This window comes from Lolium perenne, chromosome 3 (genome assembly GCF_019359855.2).
Source record: "Lolium perenne isolate Kyuss_39 chromosome 3, Kyuss_2.0, whole genome shotgun sequence".
NCBI classification, from domain to species: Eukaryota; Viridiplantae; Streptophyta; class Magnoliopsida; order Poales; family Poaceae; genus Lolium; species Lolium perenne.
Genome location: NC_067246.2, coordinates 182,649,913 through 182,666,757, shown reverse-complemented (window position 1 = coordinate 182,666,757; position 16,845 = coordinate 182,649,913). Strand labels below are relative to the sequence as shown.

General features: G+C 44.5%; 1 protein-coding gene across 1 annotated transcript; it reads right to left on the bottom strand.

The window, feature by feature from the left end:
- Positions 1 to 2,944: 2,944 nt before the first annotated feature.
- LOC127339703 (uncharacterized) lies at positions 2,945 to 10,127 on the bottom strand. The gene is made up of 3 exons (XM_071827410.1): positions 7,907 to 10,127; positions 7,425 to 7,804; positions 2,945 to 3,310 (listed from the first exon to the last, which is right to left on the bottom strand). The coding sequence occupies exons 1-3, from the start codon at positions 10,125 to 10,127 to the stop codon at positions 2,945 to 2,947; spliced, it is 2,967 nt and encodes a 988-aa protein (XP_071683511.1).
- Positions 10,128 to 16,845: the final 6,718 nt, after the last annotated feature.

Sequence of the window (16,845 nt, the reverse complement as noted above, 5' to 3'; positions counted from 1 at the left end):
ATAAGTACGCTTCTTGATATCATCAAAAAACAAGCTACTCAAAGTTGAAAGCTCATTCACGTGTTCTACAGCACTTTCTTTTTCAGTACCACAAAAGGGTGTTTTCTCAACAATAGCTATATGAGATAAATCAAGAGAAAAATCATAATCCTTATCCTTAATGTTTATAGGAGATGTGGCAAATTTAGGATCAGGAGACAGTTTATATCTAACAGTGTGTTGTGCAAGAAGATTTTTATTATTACTTGTACCAGTAGTAGCATTGCATTTATCAATAAAATCATCATCAAGTTCCACATAATCCTCATCAGGATCATCACTAGAGTATTCAACAGACTCAGGTGAATTAACAGGTGTAGCAGTATTTTCATGAGGAGTTTCAGTATTTTCAATTTGTCTAGACCTAGCAATTGTAGCATCTAGAAAAGATCCTAACGAACCACTATCATCAAGCACAGCAGAATCATCATTAAAATTATGAGAATTTTCAGATTCAGCAGAAGTACCAGCATGTGAAGCTTGTGGTGGTGAAACAAGTTGACTTATCACAGAAGGTGAATCAAGAGCAGCAGAGGTACTTAGAGTTGTACCTTTTCTTGTAGTGGATGGTAATATGACGACTTTAGTATCGCGAGGTTTACCCATGATGGAGAATTTGCAGCGAACAATATCAATCCAAGTGAACTTCCAGATAAAGCTATGCTCTCCGGCAACGGCGCCAGAAAATAGTCTTGATGACCCACAAGTATAGGGGATCGCAACAGTCTTCGAGGGAAGTAAAACCCAATTTATTGATTCGACACAAGGGGAGCCAAAGAATATTTGTAAGCCTTAACAGCGGAGTTGTCAATTCAGCTGCACCTGGAAACAGACTTGCTGGCAAGAGTTTATCAGGCAACAGTTTTATAGCAGTAGCAGTAGTGAAATATCAGCAGCGGTGTAACAAAGACATCAGTAGTGATTATAGTAAACAGCAGGATTAAAATACTGTAGGCACAGGGATGGATGAACGGGCGTTGCATGGATGAGAGAAACTCATGTAACAATCAAAGCAGGGCATTTGCAGATAGTAATAAAACGGTATCCAAGTACTAAACAATCCATAGGCATGTGTTCCATATTTAGTCGTACGTGCTCGCAATGAGAAACTTGCGCAACATCTTTTGTCCTACCAGCCGGTGGCAGCCGGGCCTCTAGGGAATCTACTGGAAATTAAGGTACTCCTTTTAATAGAGCACCGGAGCAAAGCATTAACACTCCGTGAATACATGTGATCCTCACATCACCGCCTTCCCCTCCGGTTGTCCCAATTTCTGTCACTTTGGGGCCTCGGGTTCCGAACAGCGACATGTGTATACAACTTGCAGGTAAGATCATAAAACAATGAATATCATCATGAAACAATAACATGTTCAGATCTGAGATCATGGCACTCGGGCCCTAGTGACAAGCATTAAGCATAACAAGTTGCAACAATATCATCAAAGTACCAATTACGGACACTAGGCACTATGCCCTAACAATCTTATGCTATTACGTGACCAATCTCATCCAATCCCTACCATCCCCTTCAGCCTACAGCGGGGGAATTACTCACACATGGATGGGGGAAACATGGCTGGTCGATGGAGGGGCGTCGGTGGTGATGATGGCGATGATCTCCTCCAACTCCCCGTCCCGGCGGAGTGCCAGAACGGAGTTTCTGGTCCCGAGACGGAGTTTCACGATGGTGGCGGCGTTCTGGATGTCTTCTGGCGATTTCGTCTAACCCCCGTGCATTTTTAGGTCGAAACCCTTAAATAGTCCAGAGGGGGGCATCGGAGGCTGGCCGAGGCGGCCTCACCATAGGGCAGCGCGCCCCCCTCCTAGGCCGCGTCGGCCTATGGTGTGGGGGCCGTGGGCCTCCCCCTGGCCTGCCCTTCTGGCTCCGTGAGTCTTCTGGGAAAATAGGTCCTTTGACATTAATTCCGGGGATTTTCCTGAAAGTTGAGTTTCTACACAAAAATGAGACACCGAGGCAATTCTGCTGAAAACAGCGTTAGTCCGTGTTAGTTGTATCCAAAATACACAAATTAGAGGCAAAACAATAGCAAAAGTGTTCGGGAAAGTAGATACGTTTTGGACGTATCAGCCGGCTACATGCTCTGACCCTGCCTTGGACATCGGCGACCTTCTCCCCCCTTGTTGTCCGTCCTTGACCGAGGCTCTGCCCTTGTCATGGATTCCGTACCACCCAACGACGATGAGGAATTGATGGAAAAAATAGTCAACGGCGCGGGGGGCTAATCAAAAGACTTCCATCACATCTAGATCTAGATCTAGGTTTCAAAAAATGAAAAAAAACACCAGTGGCGCACTACACTATGTACACTAGGCATTGGCGCACAAAATGGTGTTCCACGGGTAACTATTAGCAGTGGCGCGCTAACCGTGGTGCACAGCAAAATTAGGTGCGCCATAGGTAGCTGTTTTTTTGTAGTAGTGACATGAACTTAAATTTAATAAACTGGTGCCAAAAAATTTAGCTTCATTAATTCTTTACGCTATCAAAAGTACATTAGTGAGATATCCATTTTGAGAGTAGCAAGCATGTCACATTTACAGTTTTTCCCTCAGGTTTAGAACATATTCAGCACAAGCCGAGTATATAGCATAGAACTACCACTTTATATGCAAAATTTTGGAAAACTATAAATTTTTGTTCCAATCGCCTAGAACTACCACATTTGATGGAGGTTGCCTCAGATAGCACTGATCCTGAATTGAACACGTATTGATAGCCATTCCGACTACATTGGCCCACTGGCAGGCATGACATGTCGCCCTGGAGTCGTCTTCCATTAACGGGCCATTAACGGCGTGCGGCCCCCACCACTTCTCCACGCTTTAACCCACGCGTGCCGTTACGCCTAGGGTTCAGTTGGCCATCAGGATTCGACGGTGGCTACTCTTCATCGGCGAGGGTATTAGCGCCTGAGAGATCGAGCGCTGCCCGCGACTTGCGCGAACTTGAATCCATACCAGCCATGGTCAGGTCGCACATCCTCCCACCACGGCCCTCGGACAAAAATGCACCGCCACTTACGCCCGTCGAAGAGAAGGCTGCAACCGCCGACTTCACCGCCGCCATCACCGGGAGGGAACAAGGAAGAGGGGAAGGGCACGGGCGGTAACTGAACCCTAGGCGTAACGGGTGGGTGGGGGCGTGGTTCTTCTGTCCGAAAATGTTGTGGGGCGAGCACGTCGTTAACGGAAGACGATTCCAGGGTGCCACGTCATGCCTATCAGTGGACCAGCATTGTCGGAACGGCTATCAATTCGTGTCCAATTCAGGATCAGTGTTATCTCAGACAACCTCAAGTCCTCAACCAAATGTGGTAGTTCTATGCGATTGAAACGAAAAGTGATAGTTTTCCAAAATTTTGCATAGAAAGTGGTAGTTCTATGCTATATACTCGCACAAGCCCTACCCCTAAGGCCCTAAAGGCCAAAAGTACTTATATGGGTCGGCCTCAATCCTTCAGCCATTAAAAACAGCTGTGAAGTCCAACAACAATCCCTAGCTTTTACACCATTATAAAAATAGATTCAAATTCAACATAACTCCAAATCAAACTCAAATACCATTGCAACTTAAACTGCAAATTGAATAAACTCCAACATAGTAATTAAACATAACATAAAATAAAATAAACATGACATGAGCTCAAATTCAAACACAATTAGTCCTTATTCTTGTTCACCGTCCTCCGGTAGACAACGGTGTAATCCAGCCGGCAGCAGCACCCGATTGTCCCCGCTATCCACATGCATGCAGTCGTTGTTGCAGTTAGAGTCAACCGTCATCGTTAGTGACCACGGCAGCCCTCCTTGTTCGATCATCTATGGATCGTCATAACCATGCATGGCTGCCTGATTTTAATCCTACCCCAGACGGTAGCAAGTGCAGTAGTTTAAGTACCATAGAGGAACGGGGATTAGCTACAGCCTGGAAGTTGCCTTTTCTTATATCAACATGTATAGATCCGACATTGTCTTATGTATATGGAGGTCGATCATTGGATGCACGCCTTCTTAGTTTCGTCTTCCCTGGCGCGCAATAAGAGGTTGACTTTGCGTGTTACAAAGCCGCCTAGCACGGACACTCCAGCAACAGTTCCATATTATAAGTAGAACAACCGCTGCATTATCTTGTGAGTACATCATCGATCACAATTGCAAGATCGACTGAGCGATCAAAACACAGAGACTTTGACAATCTCATGAGCTGCCGGTTGTTATATATCCCAGCTTGCATGAAATTTTGATTGGGTGATGAGGAACCCAACGATAATTTATCGTTTTAGAGAACAAACTTAGCTGTCAGCCCGGAACAATCAAAGAAACCGATCCTTTTTAATATGTTATCTGATCTAAAAACATATAATTGCCTAAAGGATTCTGAGTAGCTTGCTAGAAGCTCCTGTGCATTTCTATTTTTTTCGATAAAGGATGTTTTATTACTCTGAAAGATTGTATCATACAGTTCAGAAGAGCTTTGTAGGATATTTTGCCCCTATGTTTGTTTTTGGTAATTGATGATAATTTCTATGGACTAATATTTTCATTGAGTTCTTATTTGAAGGAATACTCCATAGGTTTTACTTCAAGTACATTTATTGGATTCAAGATAGTTAATGTTAAGAGCGAAGGTTTGGCTCGAAGTCGGTGTCACAATCCTCCAAGCCTCATGAGTTGAGCTATTGGTGACCAAGACCTAGAGCATGCAATCAAGTGAGGTGTTCCGGCTTGAATGAAGTATGAGCGTTGTTATCAAGGTCAAGCGGAATGCGGCTAATTCTCTCACCCTCTTATGGTGTCGGGTCACGATATGAAAAGAGAGAGGAAGAGCTCGGGACGGAGTTCGAAACAACGCTCGAAGACAGAGCTCAGAAAAGCGCGACAAGGTAGTCTCCTCTTTTCGGTTTTTCTTTAGTATAGGACCCCACACTATTAAGAGGGGTCGGAGTCGTTATTTGGTTGTTTGGCTCAAATCACCTTTCTCTTCCATCCCATTCGTTTGGCATCTTTCATCAATTTTATCTTCGCCACCATATGCTGCCTTTGATCCCCTCTTTTCCGCATCTCCAAGCGATGCTCGTTTTTTGCTCGGCGTTTGCCATTTTGTTTCTGCCACTTTTTGTTCGCCACAAAAATATTTCGCTCTTGCTTTTTCCAAAAAGTTTGCTTCCAAAAGATGTCCCGAAGTGTGATCGGTTTTACTGCCAAAAGAAAGAAGGAAGGAAGGAAGAAGAGGAGAATATAAAAAAAAGGTGAAATAGGCCGGTCAGACCGGCCGGCCCATCCAGCTTCTACTTCCGCGTAGCAGTAAGTTGGCCCGGTCAAACCGGGCCGGAGGCCGGTCTAACCGGGGGCAGCCCACCGCGCCTCCTCTCTCTCCGCATCGCGCAGCCACGCCAAGCTACGCGCTAGCTTCTCCACGCGCCGCACACTGCAGCTCCGCTCGCCCGCTCCTTTTCCCTAGCCACGTTGCACGCCGCCTCGCTCCTCACCCGCGCTGGCACACTTGATCCCCTCTTTTCAGCATCTCCAAAGGTGGCTCATTTTTGCTTGGCATTTGCCATTTTGTTTCTACCATTTTTTGTTCACCACAAAAATATTCACTCTTGCTTTCTCCAATAATTTGCTTCCAAACGATGTCCCCAAGTGTGCTCGGTTTTATTGCCAAAAGAAAGAAAGAAAGAAAGAAGAAGAGGAGAAAAGAAAAAAAAATACAGCGAAATAGGCTAGTCAAACTGGCCTCCTGGCCGGTCAGACGAGCCGGCCCGTCCAACTTCTCCTTGTGCGTTCCACTAAGTTGGCCCGATCAAACCAGGCTGGTGGCCGGTCGAACCGGGGGCAGCCCACCGGGCCTCCTCTCTCTGCATCGCGCAGCTGCGTCAGGCAATGCTCTAGCTTCTCCATGCTCGCCCGCTCCTTTTCCCTAGCCACGCTGCATGCCGCCTCGCTGGCCCACGCGCTGCGTGGCGCATCTGCCGCACGCCACTCCTGCTCTCGATTCATGTCTCGCTGCTCTGCTCCCAACATCGAATGCGAGTGTTACTGCCTCGCTGGCCCAACCGGCCGCCGCACCTCCTCCCAGACTTGTTGCCTTGGTTGCAGCGGACGCCACGCAATCGTGGCTCCCACCGCGCGCTCCTGCCCTCGCCCGCTCGCTGCTGTGGCTAGATAGGTGGGCCGGTATAGCCAGCCCACAACCCGGTTATACCGGTTGTACCCTCTCTTTTTTTCCTCTGGTACAGTTTATTTTTCCTTGGTGCGGTTTCCAGTGGATTGGGTCGGCATGACCAGGCCCAGAGCTAGTCCTACCGGCCAACTCTTTTTCCTGCGCGAAAACCACCTATAACGGCTCGTTTTTTCATATAAGGCAAACCAAAATTCATGGAACCTTACCTTTGTCATTCCTATTGATCTAGATCTATTTCAAAGGCCTCAAGAACTCCATTGCAATTTCCCACACCAAATTCTTGATCCCGTGAGATTCGTCCAACGAATTTGAGAGTTGATCTGTGCATCTCGAAGATATCTTCATCCTCTCTCTCTCTCTCTCTCTCTCTCTCTCTCTCTCTCTCAACCATTCACTTTTCAATTTGAGCCATCGTACCAAGTTTCCTTCTCCAATCTAATTACCCTTGGAGGTCGAGGACTCCTAAGCGGTAGCAGTCACCGGGAGCGATCAACTTGTAATCGAGCCAGAAATTTTGTACGAGATCGAAGGCAACCCTAAGGTCTTCACATAGTGGAAAAGGGCCCCTACTTCGTGGAAGGAGCTCACGGAGAAGAAGGTGAGTCTTCGTGGCGTTCGGTGTCCTTCGTGGTAACCGCACCTCTCCCACGGTGACTAGCTTCCCCTCAAGGAAGTGAACATAGGGATAAATCATCGTCTTGGCATGCTTCCGTTATTTCTTTTCACTTATTTAATTTGCGATAACCATCGAGTTTGAAGTTCTTGATATATGTATTTTGACATATAGGGTGCTCCACTTAGTTTACATTAGGCCACATTATTTATCCGCATAGCCTCAAATTGCAAACAAGTCAAGGAAAAATTTATAGAACCTATTCACCCTCACCCTCACCCCCTCTAGGTTAGTGACTTTTTTTTTTTGAAATAATCAATATATTAAGCTAGCAAGCCGCCTCATTAAAAACCTTCCAGTCCCCTTCGGTACCCTGGAAGGAAAAGAGTGCGTCAAGAACTTGCTGCTTCAGAATCAAATGAGTGTTACATCGGCCAGGAGTTTGTCCAGGAGGAAGCTAGGGGGTTCATCGACCCAGGTACAAGAAAGATTATGTAAAAAGCTCTCCCTAGCTAAAGTATGCGCTACTTGATTAGCATCTCTCGAAATATGACTAAAATTAACCCTCCCAATGGACACAGCCATGTCAACACAATCTGCAAAAATCGCCGATGATTCACTCCACCAAGAATCTGCACCAGTACAGGCCTGAATAACATCAATCGAGTCAGACTCCGCAATGACATTGTTACACCCCAGGGTGACTGCAAGTGATAATCCTTCCTTCATTGCATGTGCCTCCGCCATAGTTACTGATTCAACATTTGCTAGAACCTTAGTCGAAGCCGCCACGAACTGGCCTTGAAAGTCACGAAGGACCGCTCCAACTGCTCCCATCTTGGAGTCATTGTGGTAAGAAGCATCCACATTCAGCTTAGTTTGTCTATTCTCTGGTCTAGTCCATCTATCGCCTATATTACTTTGTTTCTTCCCGTATGCCTTGGCTGCATTGGCAACAATACTCAGAATTGAGAATTTGCACTTATGAAGAGGAGGTACCGACTCCCCATTTGTACGCCGACGTCGCATCCACCACAAATACCAACAGGCTGTCAACACAACTTCTTTGCGATTAACGGACTGAAATCCTTGCAAGGAATTATCAGCACGGTTTATAATATTTTCCAACAGAGCCGACCCCTCTCTGTCTTCATCCAAAGCATCCTCTATTATTTCATGTATTCCCATTGTCTGCCACATATCAATAGCAACTGGACAAGTAAAAAGAAGATGCCTCAAATCTTCTGCGTGTAAATTGCACACTGGACATTCACCACTGGTTCCAACATGCCTGTTAGCGAGGATGCACTTGATAGGGACAATACCATGCAGCGATCTCCAAATGAATATTTTTATTTTCCCTGGCAATTTGAGCCGCCAAAGATTTTTCCAAACTGGGTTCATAGCAGATCTTCCAGGCAAGGACAATTGAGCCGCCCTATGGCCAAATTGGTGTTTCCACTGAAGATAGTAACCAGACCGCACCGTATATCGACCATGACTAGTCATTCCCCACGCAATAAAATCTTCGAACCCTTGATCATTGAGAGGGATTCGAAGAATTCTTGCAACATCCACCTGATTAAAAAGTTCATGGAGTAGCTGTGCATCCCATTGCCCTGTAACCGGACTAATCAGTTCACTTACTTTTGTGTAGATCACATTATTTCGAGGGGATATCACCTTCCTATCCGGGCTAGAAGGGATCCATGGATCAGACCAGATTTTTATGCTTTCTCCATTACCAACACGCCAAAGATAACCTCTTTTAAACGTCGCAATGCTTGCAACAATACTCTGCCAGGTATACGATGAACCCGCCTTAGGCCCAGCACTCAGGATGTCACCATTGGGATAGTATTTCGCCCTGAGGACCCTTGCACAGAGAGATTCCGGGTTCACAATAAGCCTCCAAACTTGCTTAGATAGCATAGCTAGATTAAAAGAATGAAAATCTCGAAACCCCATACCACCTTCCTTCTTTGGATAGCATAGTTTCCACCATGCTAGCCAATGCATATGTTTAGTATTTTCATCGTCCCCCCACCAGAACTGAGAAATCGCATCCATCATTCTCTTGCAAATTCCTTTTGGCAACAGGAACACAGACATGGCGTAAACTGAGATTGCTTGAGCCACTGCCTTCAGTAAAATTTCTTTCCCACCTATAGAGAGCATCTTTTCTTTCCAGCCATTAATTCTCTGAATAATTCTCTCAATGAAGTGCTCAAAACAGTCACTCTTATCAGCCCCTACCAAGGCTGGGAGGCCCAGGTACTTATCAGAAATAGCTTCAGTATCAATATGTAAAATCTGGCAAATCTCCGCTCTCATCAAGACATTAGTATTAGGCGAGAAATAAATGCTTGACTTAGCTAAACTCACCAATTGTCCTGAGTTTGCACAATACGTATCCAGCACTTGTTGCAAGGAAGTTGCATTATCCGTGTCAGCTTTCATGAGAATAAGGGAATCATCAGCAAAAAGGAGATGTGAGACTGACGGTGCATTTCTGCACACCCTTAGCCCATCGAGGCCACCAACTTCTTCTTCATACAACAAAAGGATAGATAAGCCCTCCGCACACAGCAGGAACAAATATGGTGAAAGGGGGTCTCCTTGTCTGAGGCCCCTAGTAGGAATAAAAGTATCAGTTTCTTCAGAGTTGAATCTAACTTGATATTTAACAGATGTAACACAAGCCATCATTAGTCCAATCCATCTTTCAGCAAAACCCAACCTCCTCATCATGCTCTCCAGAAATATCCATTCAACTCTGTCGTACGCCTTATGCATGTCCAATTTGACCGCACAGGACCCTGTCAACCCACTTCTTTTATTTTTAATAGCATGAACACATTCATATGCCACCAGAACGTTATCTGTTATAAGCCTCCCGGGAACAAAAGCACTTTGCATTGGAGAGATAACATCCGGAAGAATACCCTTTAGCCTGTGAGCCAACATCTTAGAAATAATTTTGTAGATAACATTGCATAAACTGATAGGGCGGAACTGGGTGATATTCTCCGGTTCATCAACTTTAGGAATAAGAACAATAGTAGTGTCGTTCCACCCCGCCGGAATAACACCAGTATTCAAAGCTTGCAAGACTTCTTGAGTAATTTCAGCCCCACATATATCCCAGAATTTTTTGTAGAACACCGCATGAAGGCCATCAGGTCCCGGGGCTTTCAGGTCCCCAATGCTGAACGCAGCCTTCTTTACATCATCAGCTGAAAATGGAGCCAGTAGAGATTCATTCATCGGAGCATCAACTCTTGGTTGTATTTTCTCTAGCAGATTTTGATCAATCACCTGGACTTCCGAAGTAAAGAGATTAGTAAAATAATTGAGGATTAACGGTTTCAGCTGCTCTGTACCTTGAATCCAATCACCCTCAGAGTCCTTTAATTTAGTTATTGTATTTTTTTTCCGCCGAGCCGATGCAAAGTTATGGAAATAAGATGTATTCCGGTCACCGAGTTGGAGCCAATTAACTCTGGATCTTTGCGCCCAGAAAATCTCATCCTGTTCAAGCAGAATTTCAATCAGATTAGACATCTCTTTTGCTTTCTCCTCATTTTCAGCATTGATCGGGCCACTCATTGCTTTTTCAAGATCCCTCTGAGCTTTCCTTAGCCGCCGTTTCGGCTTCCGAAGAATTTGACTATCCCAAATATGCAAAGCTTCATGCATGCGCCCCAATCGGCCCAAAACCCCTCCTTCATCAGTGGTCGACGCCGCTTCCCACGCGCGCACCACCTCATGTCTAAAGTCTGTTTCTTGAATCCACTTCGCTTCGAAGCGTTTAGGTCCAGGGTTTACAGGGGGGTAAAACTCTTTGTAATCTGTATCAAGCAGAATTGGGCGGTGATCCGATTTAATGAACTCCAGGTTCTGGAGTATTGCACCTGGATGCATGGTGATCCACGCACCGTTAGCCACCGCCCTGTCAAGACGTTGTCTGATTCTTCCCCGACGCCAGGTATAGCAGTCACCAGAGTACCCCAAATCTTCAAGAGAACAATCTTGTAATGCATCACGAAATGCTTGCATATACCTATAGGGACGTGGGTTCCCTCCTTCCTTCTCCTCATTGAACAGAATCTCATTAAAATCACCCAACACTACCCACGGGAGATTAGAATCGTGATGCAGCTCACGTAATTTATCCCATGTTTTATACTTGTCCTCCCATCGGGGTTCACCGTATATACCAGTAAGCCTCCAGATTTTATCTACCCCTTCAACCACACGAACATCAATGTATTTTGGAGCTGAGAAGATCAATTCCACCTTAACTTCCTTCTTATAAAACATAATCAGACCACCACTTCTACCATCACTCGGATTAACAATTTTGAAATCCATCTTTAACCTCCTTTTTAGACACTCAGCCGGATAATCATCAAGGTGTGTCTCAGATAAAAACATCACCTCCGGGCAACATCGCTTCTGGATGGACAGGATGCACACAGCTGCACAAATCCAAAAAAAACGAGAAAAAAGGAAAAGGTGATAATCATACTTCCAACAATGTGGGATAAAAATATCCCTCACCATCTCATCTAACCGTGTAGACATCTTCATAAATAGGTCGCTATTCTCCATAGAAACAATCTTAAATGGCGGAAACTGGTACACCTATATATGACTTGCATAAGAGAAAAAATCTTACCATTAAATACCTTGTCATTTTTACATGGAAAGCACTTTCACCCTAACGAAATTCTAAGCTTGATATCAATACCATGTAACCAAGTGCCAAAAAAATTCACAATACTACGTGAAGGTTACAACGTAGAGGCTACTTGAATGATTGGTAATATTTTTTTTTAGAAATGGGAAGCAAAGCCCTGGCCTATGCATCGAAACGATGCATAGAGCCATTAATTACATTATTTATAAGTCCAATACTTTTTTATAGCTCATTGGATCACATATGGTGTACATAAAGATCAACCAAAGAACTTACAATAAAGTGTACTTAAGCATCGTGTAGTCTTCTAGAAAGCAGCAAGCCATCATGGTTGTAGATAGCCCGAGCAACCATCTCTAAACGGTTGCATCCAAAATCTGTAAACGCCCGTTGCAACCCCGGAAGAAGATAAGACCACTCTTGGGTCTAGAAAGTAGACATATGGATAACCTATAAAAAGTGAGCTGTTCCAACTGACAAATGGTTAACTTCGTCAATGCCCATGATGATGGGCTTGGGTTTCAGGAAGGAGGACACCGACGAATCAACAAACCGGTCAGCCAAAATTAGACAGCCGACAAACATTACTATCAAGGGCGAATCGCCAAGATTACAATATGTGAAACTAGGGTTACAGGGGTGTTTGCTCTGATTCAATCCATCCCCTCTCGGTGGCTTCTCCCAGACCTTATATAGCGGGCTGTGTCTCAGAGTCCAACTCGAGCTCGAGTTATAGTTCATGTCGGTTTACCCGATATGGGCTTTAGCTTTCCTAATGAGATATCTTCGGATTTCTCCAGACTTCTTGGTGGGCTTTCATCTATTCCTTCATGGGTTTAATTTGTACCAGGGACAACAACACTTAAGACCCTATATGGTATACCCATGTCACCAATCATATTAAAAACCATATCATTTCTAGAATTCGAAAGGGCCCAAACTAATGCACACACGCCTATATGAATTTGAACTTTAGTTTGTTTTTTTAACTCCATTTAGCCAATTTCTGAACATATTTGTAACATTAGCACATAGGGAATATCAAAGGTAAAACATATTGTTTACAACCATTCCAATTAAGCTTTGCGAGGTTATCTTTTGTAACTATTACGTTCTGATGAGGAAACCACATCAAGATCTTTTGTAACTATTACGTTCTGATGAGGAAACCACATCAAGATCTTTCTCTTTAATGACACTTTCAATTTCCAAATATATTTTCAAGAAAACTATGTGTTTGTTCATCATATCAGCATACATAGTCCTAACCGTAAAAATCCGAGAGGTTGTGAGACTCCACAAAATCTTCATTCAATAAGTGACTCTCACTAACCTATAGGCTAGTTGAAACCAAGTCTCCCATTTATCTTGGGTTAGCATTCTTCTAAATTAGATATTTAGAGGAGCTTCTGGGAGTACATCAACAACTAAAGCATTTTTTCATCGTACAATATTATATAAAGATAGATATTGGCTTGCAAGTGACATGTCTCCTAACCAAGTATCTCCCCAAAAGTGAGCCATCTGCTCGTTCCCTGTCTGAAAAGATCCTCTACTATAGAAGTCTTCTTTTACTCACATTAGCGGTCACTTGTGACAATGTTTTATGTTTGAGGTAGTTATTATCTAGAAAATCTTTGGGTCGACAAATGATTTCCATATTGTTATTCTGTATTTTCTTTTTATGGTCATCGTTTTGCCAAAAGATGCGAGGCTAGTAAAATCCTAGTCTTTTTCTTACCTTTTTGATATCTCCAGAAAAGAAAGCATGAACATCGACAAGCTCGTTAGAATAGAACTAGTAAGAACAAGTTTGTCTCCGTATAAGGGCAACTTGCTTTTGCCCGCACTGCAACTTTTTCTCAAAGCGGTTTTCTACTGGATTTCATTCTTTTGTTTAGTAATTATTTGTAATGTATATGTACCTCTAGACACTGAGAAGAGATCAATAATTGCATCTGAATATTTTCTTACACTGGTTCTCCGTCTCTTTTGCTTCTCCGAAACATAAAATCTAACTTTTATGGACATTAATTTTAAGGTCCTAAAAGTTTTCCAAAGATACAGAAAATCAATTTCATGTTCACGGGCCTTCTCTAAATCGTGTTCCACGAAGAGAATTGTGTCATCAACATATTGAAGATGGAAAGTCCACTATCCACAATATGGTGTACAAATCCTCACACTTGTCCATCCTCTTTTGCCTTTGCGATTAGGATGGCTAACATATTGACCACTATGTTAGACCAAATATGGCCAAGTATGCGTCAATTAATTTGGATCGGAGGAAGTAGCGGTCTCGCAAATGCTAAGTACCCTCGGTTTTTATATTATTATAAGCCGAAGAGCAAAATAAGTACCTTGAATCCACGACACTAAAGGTACACTTTTAGATGTTCATTTATTTAAACGTACATAAGAATAGATTTTTGCTATTTGGCAGCCGACTTTTTTTTTAGTTTGTTACCGCTCAATTTTTTGTCCATTGCATGCATGGTAGATTTATTTGGTAACTTGCTATTTTTTTGTGTCAATCCTTTACTTGGCACAAATTACAACTCATTTACACTAGTATTTTACTTGTAAATTAGTAAATTGTTATCATCAAAAGAAGCCTGGTGACCGGGTGTATACGTGAGCACGCGGTCTCTATCCAACACGTGTTCAACGCCGTGTCTTCTGCCGTTTATCGGTGATGAGGTGGGAAAGCGTGTGGTCCTAAGTAAAGTGACTCCCCTTCTTATCCCCTTTTCTCTTCCACCAGACGCACAACAGCGAGCCCGGCCATGGCCGCCGCCCACGCAACCATCCGCGTCGTCACTGACGGGCACGAGTCGCTGGTTCCAGCTTCGCCAACTCCTCCGCCGCCACGGCCGCCATCAGCCCCCACTCCCTAGGCGCCATCGCCGTCCAATGCGGAAACAAAGCGCCGCGGCGGCCGAGAGGCGGAGACTAACGAATGCAAGAACGGGGCAGAGAGATGCGGCGCGCATCGGGGGCGAATTAACCGAAGGCACGCACGAGAGATGGAGAGTTTTGATTGATTGATGTGGACGCGCAGACTGTGCAGGCACGCCAATGCTAGTTCGCACGGCAGCGGCAGGGGCAGTGGAGGTTGGAAAGCACGGACGGCGCAGCGCCAATTCCTCCACGAGTGGTTGGTTCCTACACGCGTGGACGACGCCGCGCCGGTCGCCTGCCGATTCCGCCACCGTAGAGCGTGTGCGTCTTCTGCGAGTCCGGCCGCATCTAGCACCACCGTCTTCTCCGATGGAAGTCGAGCGCGTGCCAGCGGCGTCCTCGTGGTTGACCTGCCCAGCCCCGTCCAGGTGCCACGGCTCCCTCCCCTGCCGGCAGGTACTCAAATACCTAACTCCCCCGCCGTTCTTCACCGCGTCCGTCACGAACTCCGGCGCGTGCACACTGGGGGATGGCTCCGAGCTCACGGTCTCCGTAATCACGCCAGCGGATCAGAAAAAAGTTTGTCGCTGCTGTCCGGTGAATTCTTCTGTGTCCCAATTTCTTGTGTATAGATACGATCGAGATGGGACTGGACAGAGAAAAAAAGCTTTAGGCTGCTGGGTCTGATTATCGCACAAAAATCATGCTGAAGATCCACTTGAACACCAAAATCCACTTGAAGCTATGTCCACCAGCGGGCCGTGCCGGGGCACCACGTCCTTGAGATGCTTAGGACGCTCCGCCGCCGCCCGCACCAGCAGCCGCTCCTGTACTGCTCCGCCGCCGCACGCAACACCGGCGCCTCGGACCGCTCGACATCGCCGAGCAGAGCAGCGAAGCGTCGGACCAGTCCGCCATCGCCATTCCCGATAGGCTGCGACCTTCTCCCCATGCCTTGACCACCGGCCGGACGAGGGGAGTTGCGAGGACGATGTACGGGCAAGGTCAACGCTCTCCAACAGCCTACCTTGCCCCTTATTACGCATAGATTTTTTTGGTTTTATCTAATGATGTGAGCGTGGTGGTGTGGGCTGTGGAGGAGGACGTGACAACAGTACAAACAGACGTTTAGCGGATGTTAGTTGATCCAACGGTGCTGATATGTATCCAACGGTAACGAACGCGTGCTCACGTATACACCCGGTCACAGAACTTGTTATCATAGTAACAATGTAAATTATTATGTGTATATATTATAACACGCACGTACTTGTCACATGTACATAAATCGTAATGCATGTAAGTATATGTATGTACATTGTAAATAACATGTAAAAATTCGGCTTTCGATGAAATAGGAAACAATCAAATAGCCACATGTCATTCTGTGATTGGAAGAAAATTGAGTTGTGCTAACTTGAAAAACAACCAGGTGTCAAATAGACTCTCCCGAAGAACATCATAGTCAGCTTGGATGTAGACTCGGAAGGAAAATGATACTCAAAGGTCAAAAGTCAACATCCTCTAAGTTTGGTCAATATTATAGACAAAAATATGAGCATTTTTTGATACCAAATATATATTATTAGCATCATAAAATACATTTATAAAATATTTGTTTTATATTATATATGTTTATATTTTGTTCTTATATTCGGCCAAACTTTGTAAGTTTTGACTTTAGACTACAAGGATAGAAATATGCACACCGAACACAATAGCAATACCAGGTACTCCCCCCTCTGTGCCGGTTTATTAGGCCGACATGCTCTGTTTAAAATAGCGGGCTATAGCCTATAGCCACGGAGATTTCTGAAACTATAAAAGGCTATAGCCAGGACATAGCGGGCTAAGACCATATATCTGATTTGATAAATAATAGGGAAAATCCAATATTACGGCAGCATATAAATCGTCTATATGATCAATACTTCACGGATACCATAGTAACATTATCACATAAGAGATGCGCATAACCAAAACATAATTCACATATAGTTATGTCAAAAACATAGTTCATAGATAGTTAAGGATATAGTTATATACAAATATTACAACATCATTAAGTACTAGCAGTTCATGATATAGTGGTGTTCATAAATTAGACCCGCCCTAAAAAAATTGTGTCAAATTTTTTTGGGCTCGTTGAGGAGGAAGAATGTCGCTATTACTAAATTGGGGCTAAATAGTTATAGCCGGGCTATTAGCGGTTATTTCCATTTAACCTTTAAAGGCTCTAGCCGTAGCCGCGGGCAGAAGGCTATATTGGGCTATTTTAAACAGAGCCGGATATGTGGTTAAGAAAAAAATTACCATGGTCAAACTTTTTTTAACTACGTATCGGCCTATGGAGTAGCCAGAAAATGTGTTTTGATTGTGCCG

Excerpts from the sequence above, each read along its gene's own strand:
- LOC127339703 (XM_071827410.1), bottom strand. The coding sequence starts at position 10,127 with ATGAATGAATCTCTACTGGCTCCATTTTCAGCTGATGATGTAAAGAAG. Across the intron at positions 7,805-7,906 it reads AGAAGTTGTGTTGACAGCCT|CCAAGGCATACGGGAAGAAA; the intron begins GTTGGTATTTGT and ends TTGCCAATGCAG. Across the intron at positions 3,311-7,424 it reads TGGCTGTGTCCATTGGGAGG|CCGTTCCGACAATGCTGGTC; the intron begins GTTAATTTTAGT and ends ACGAATTGATAG.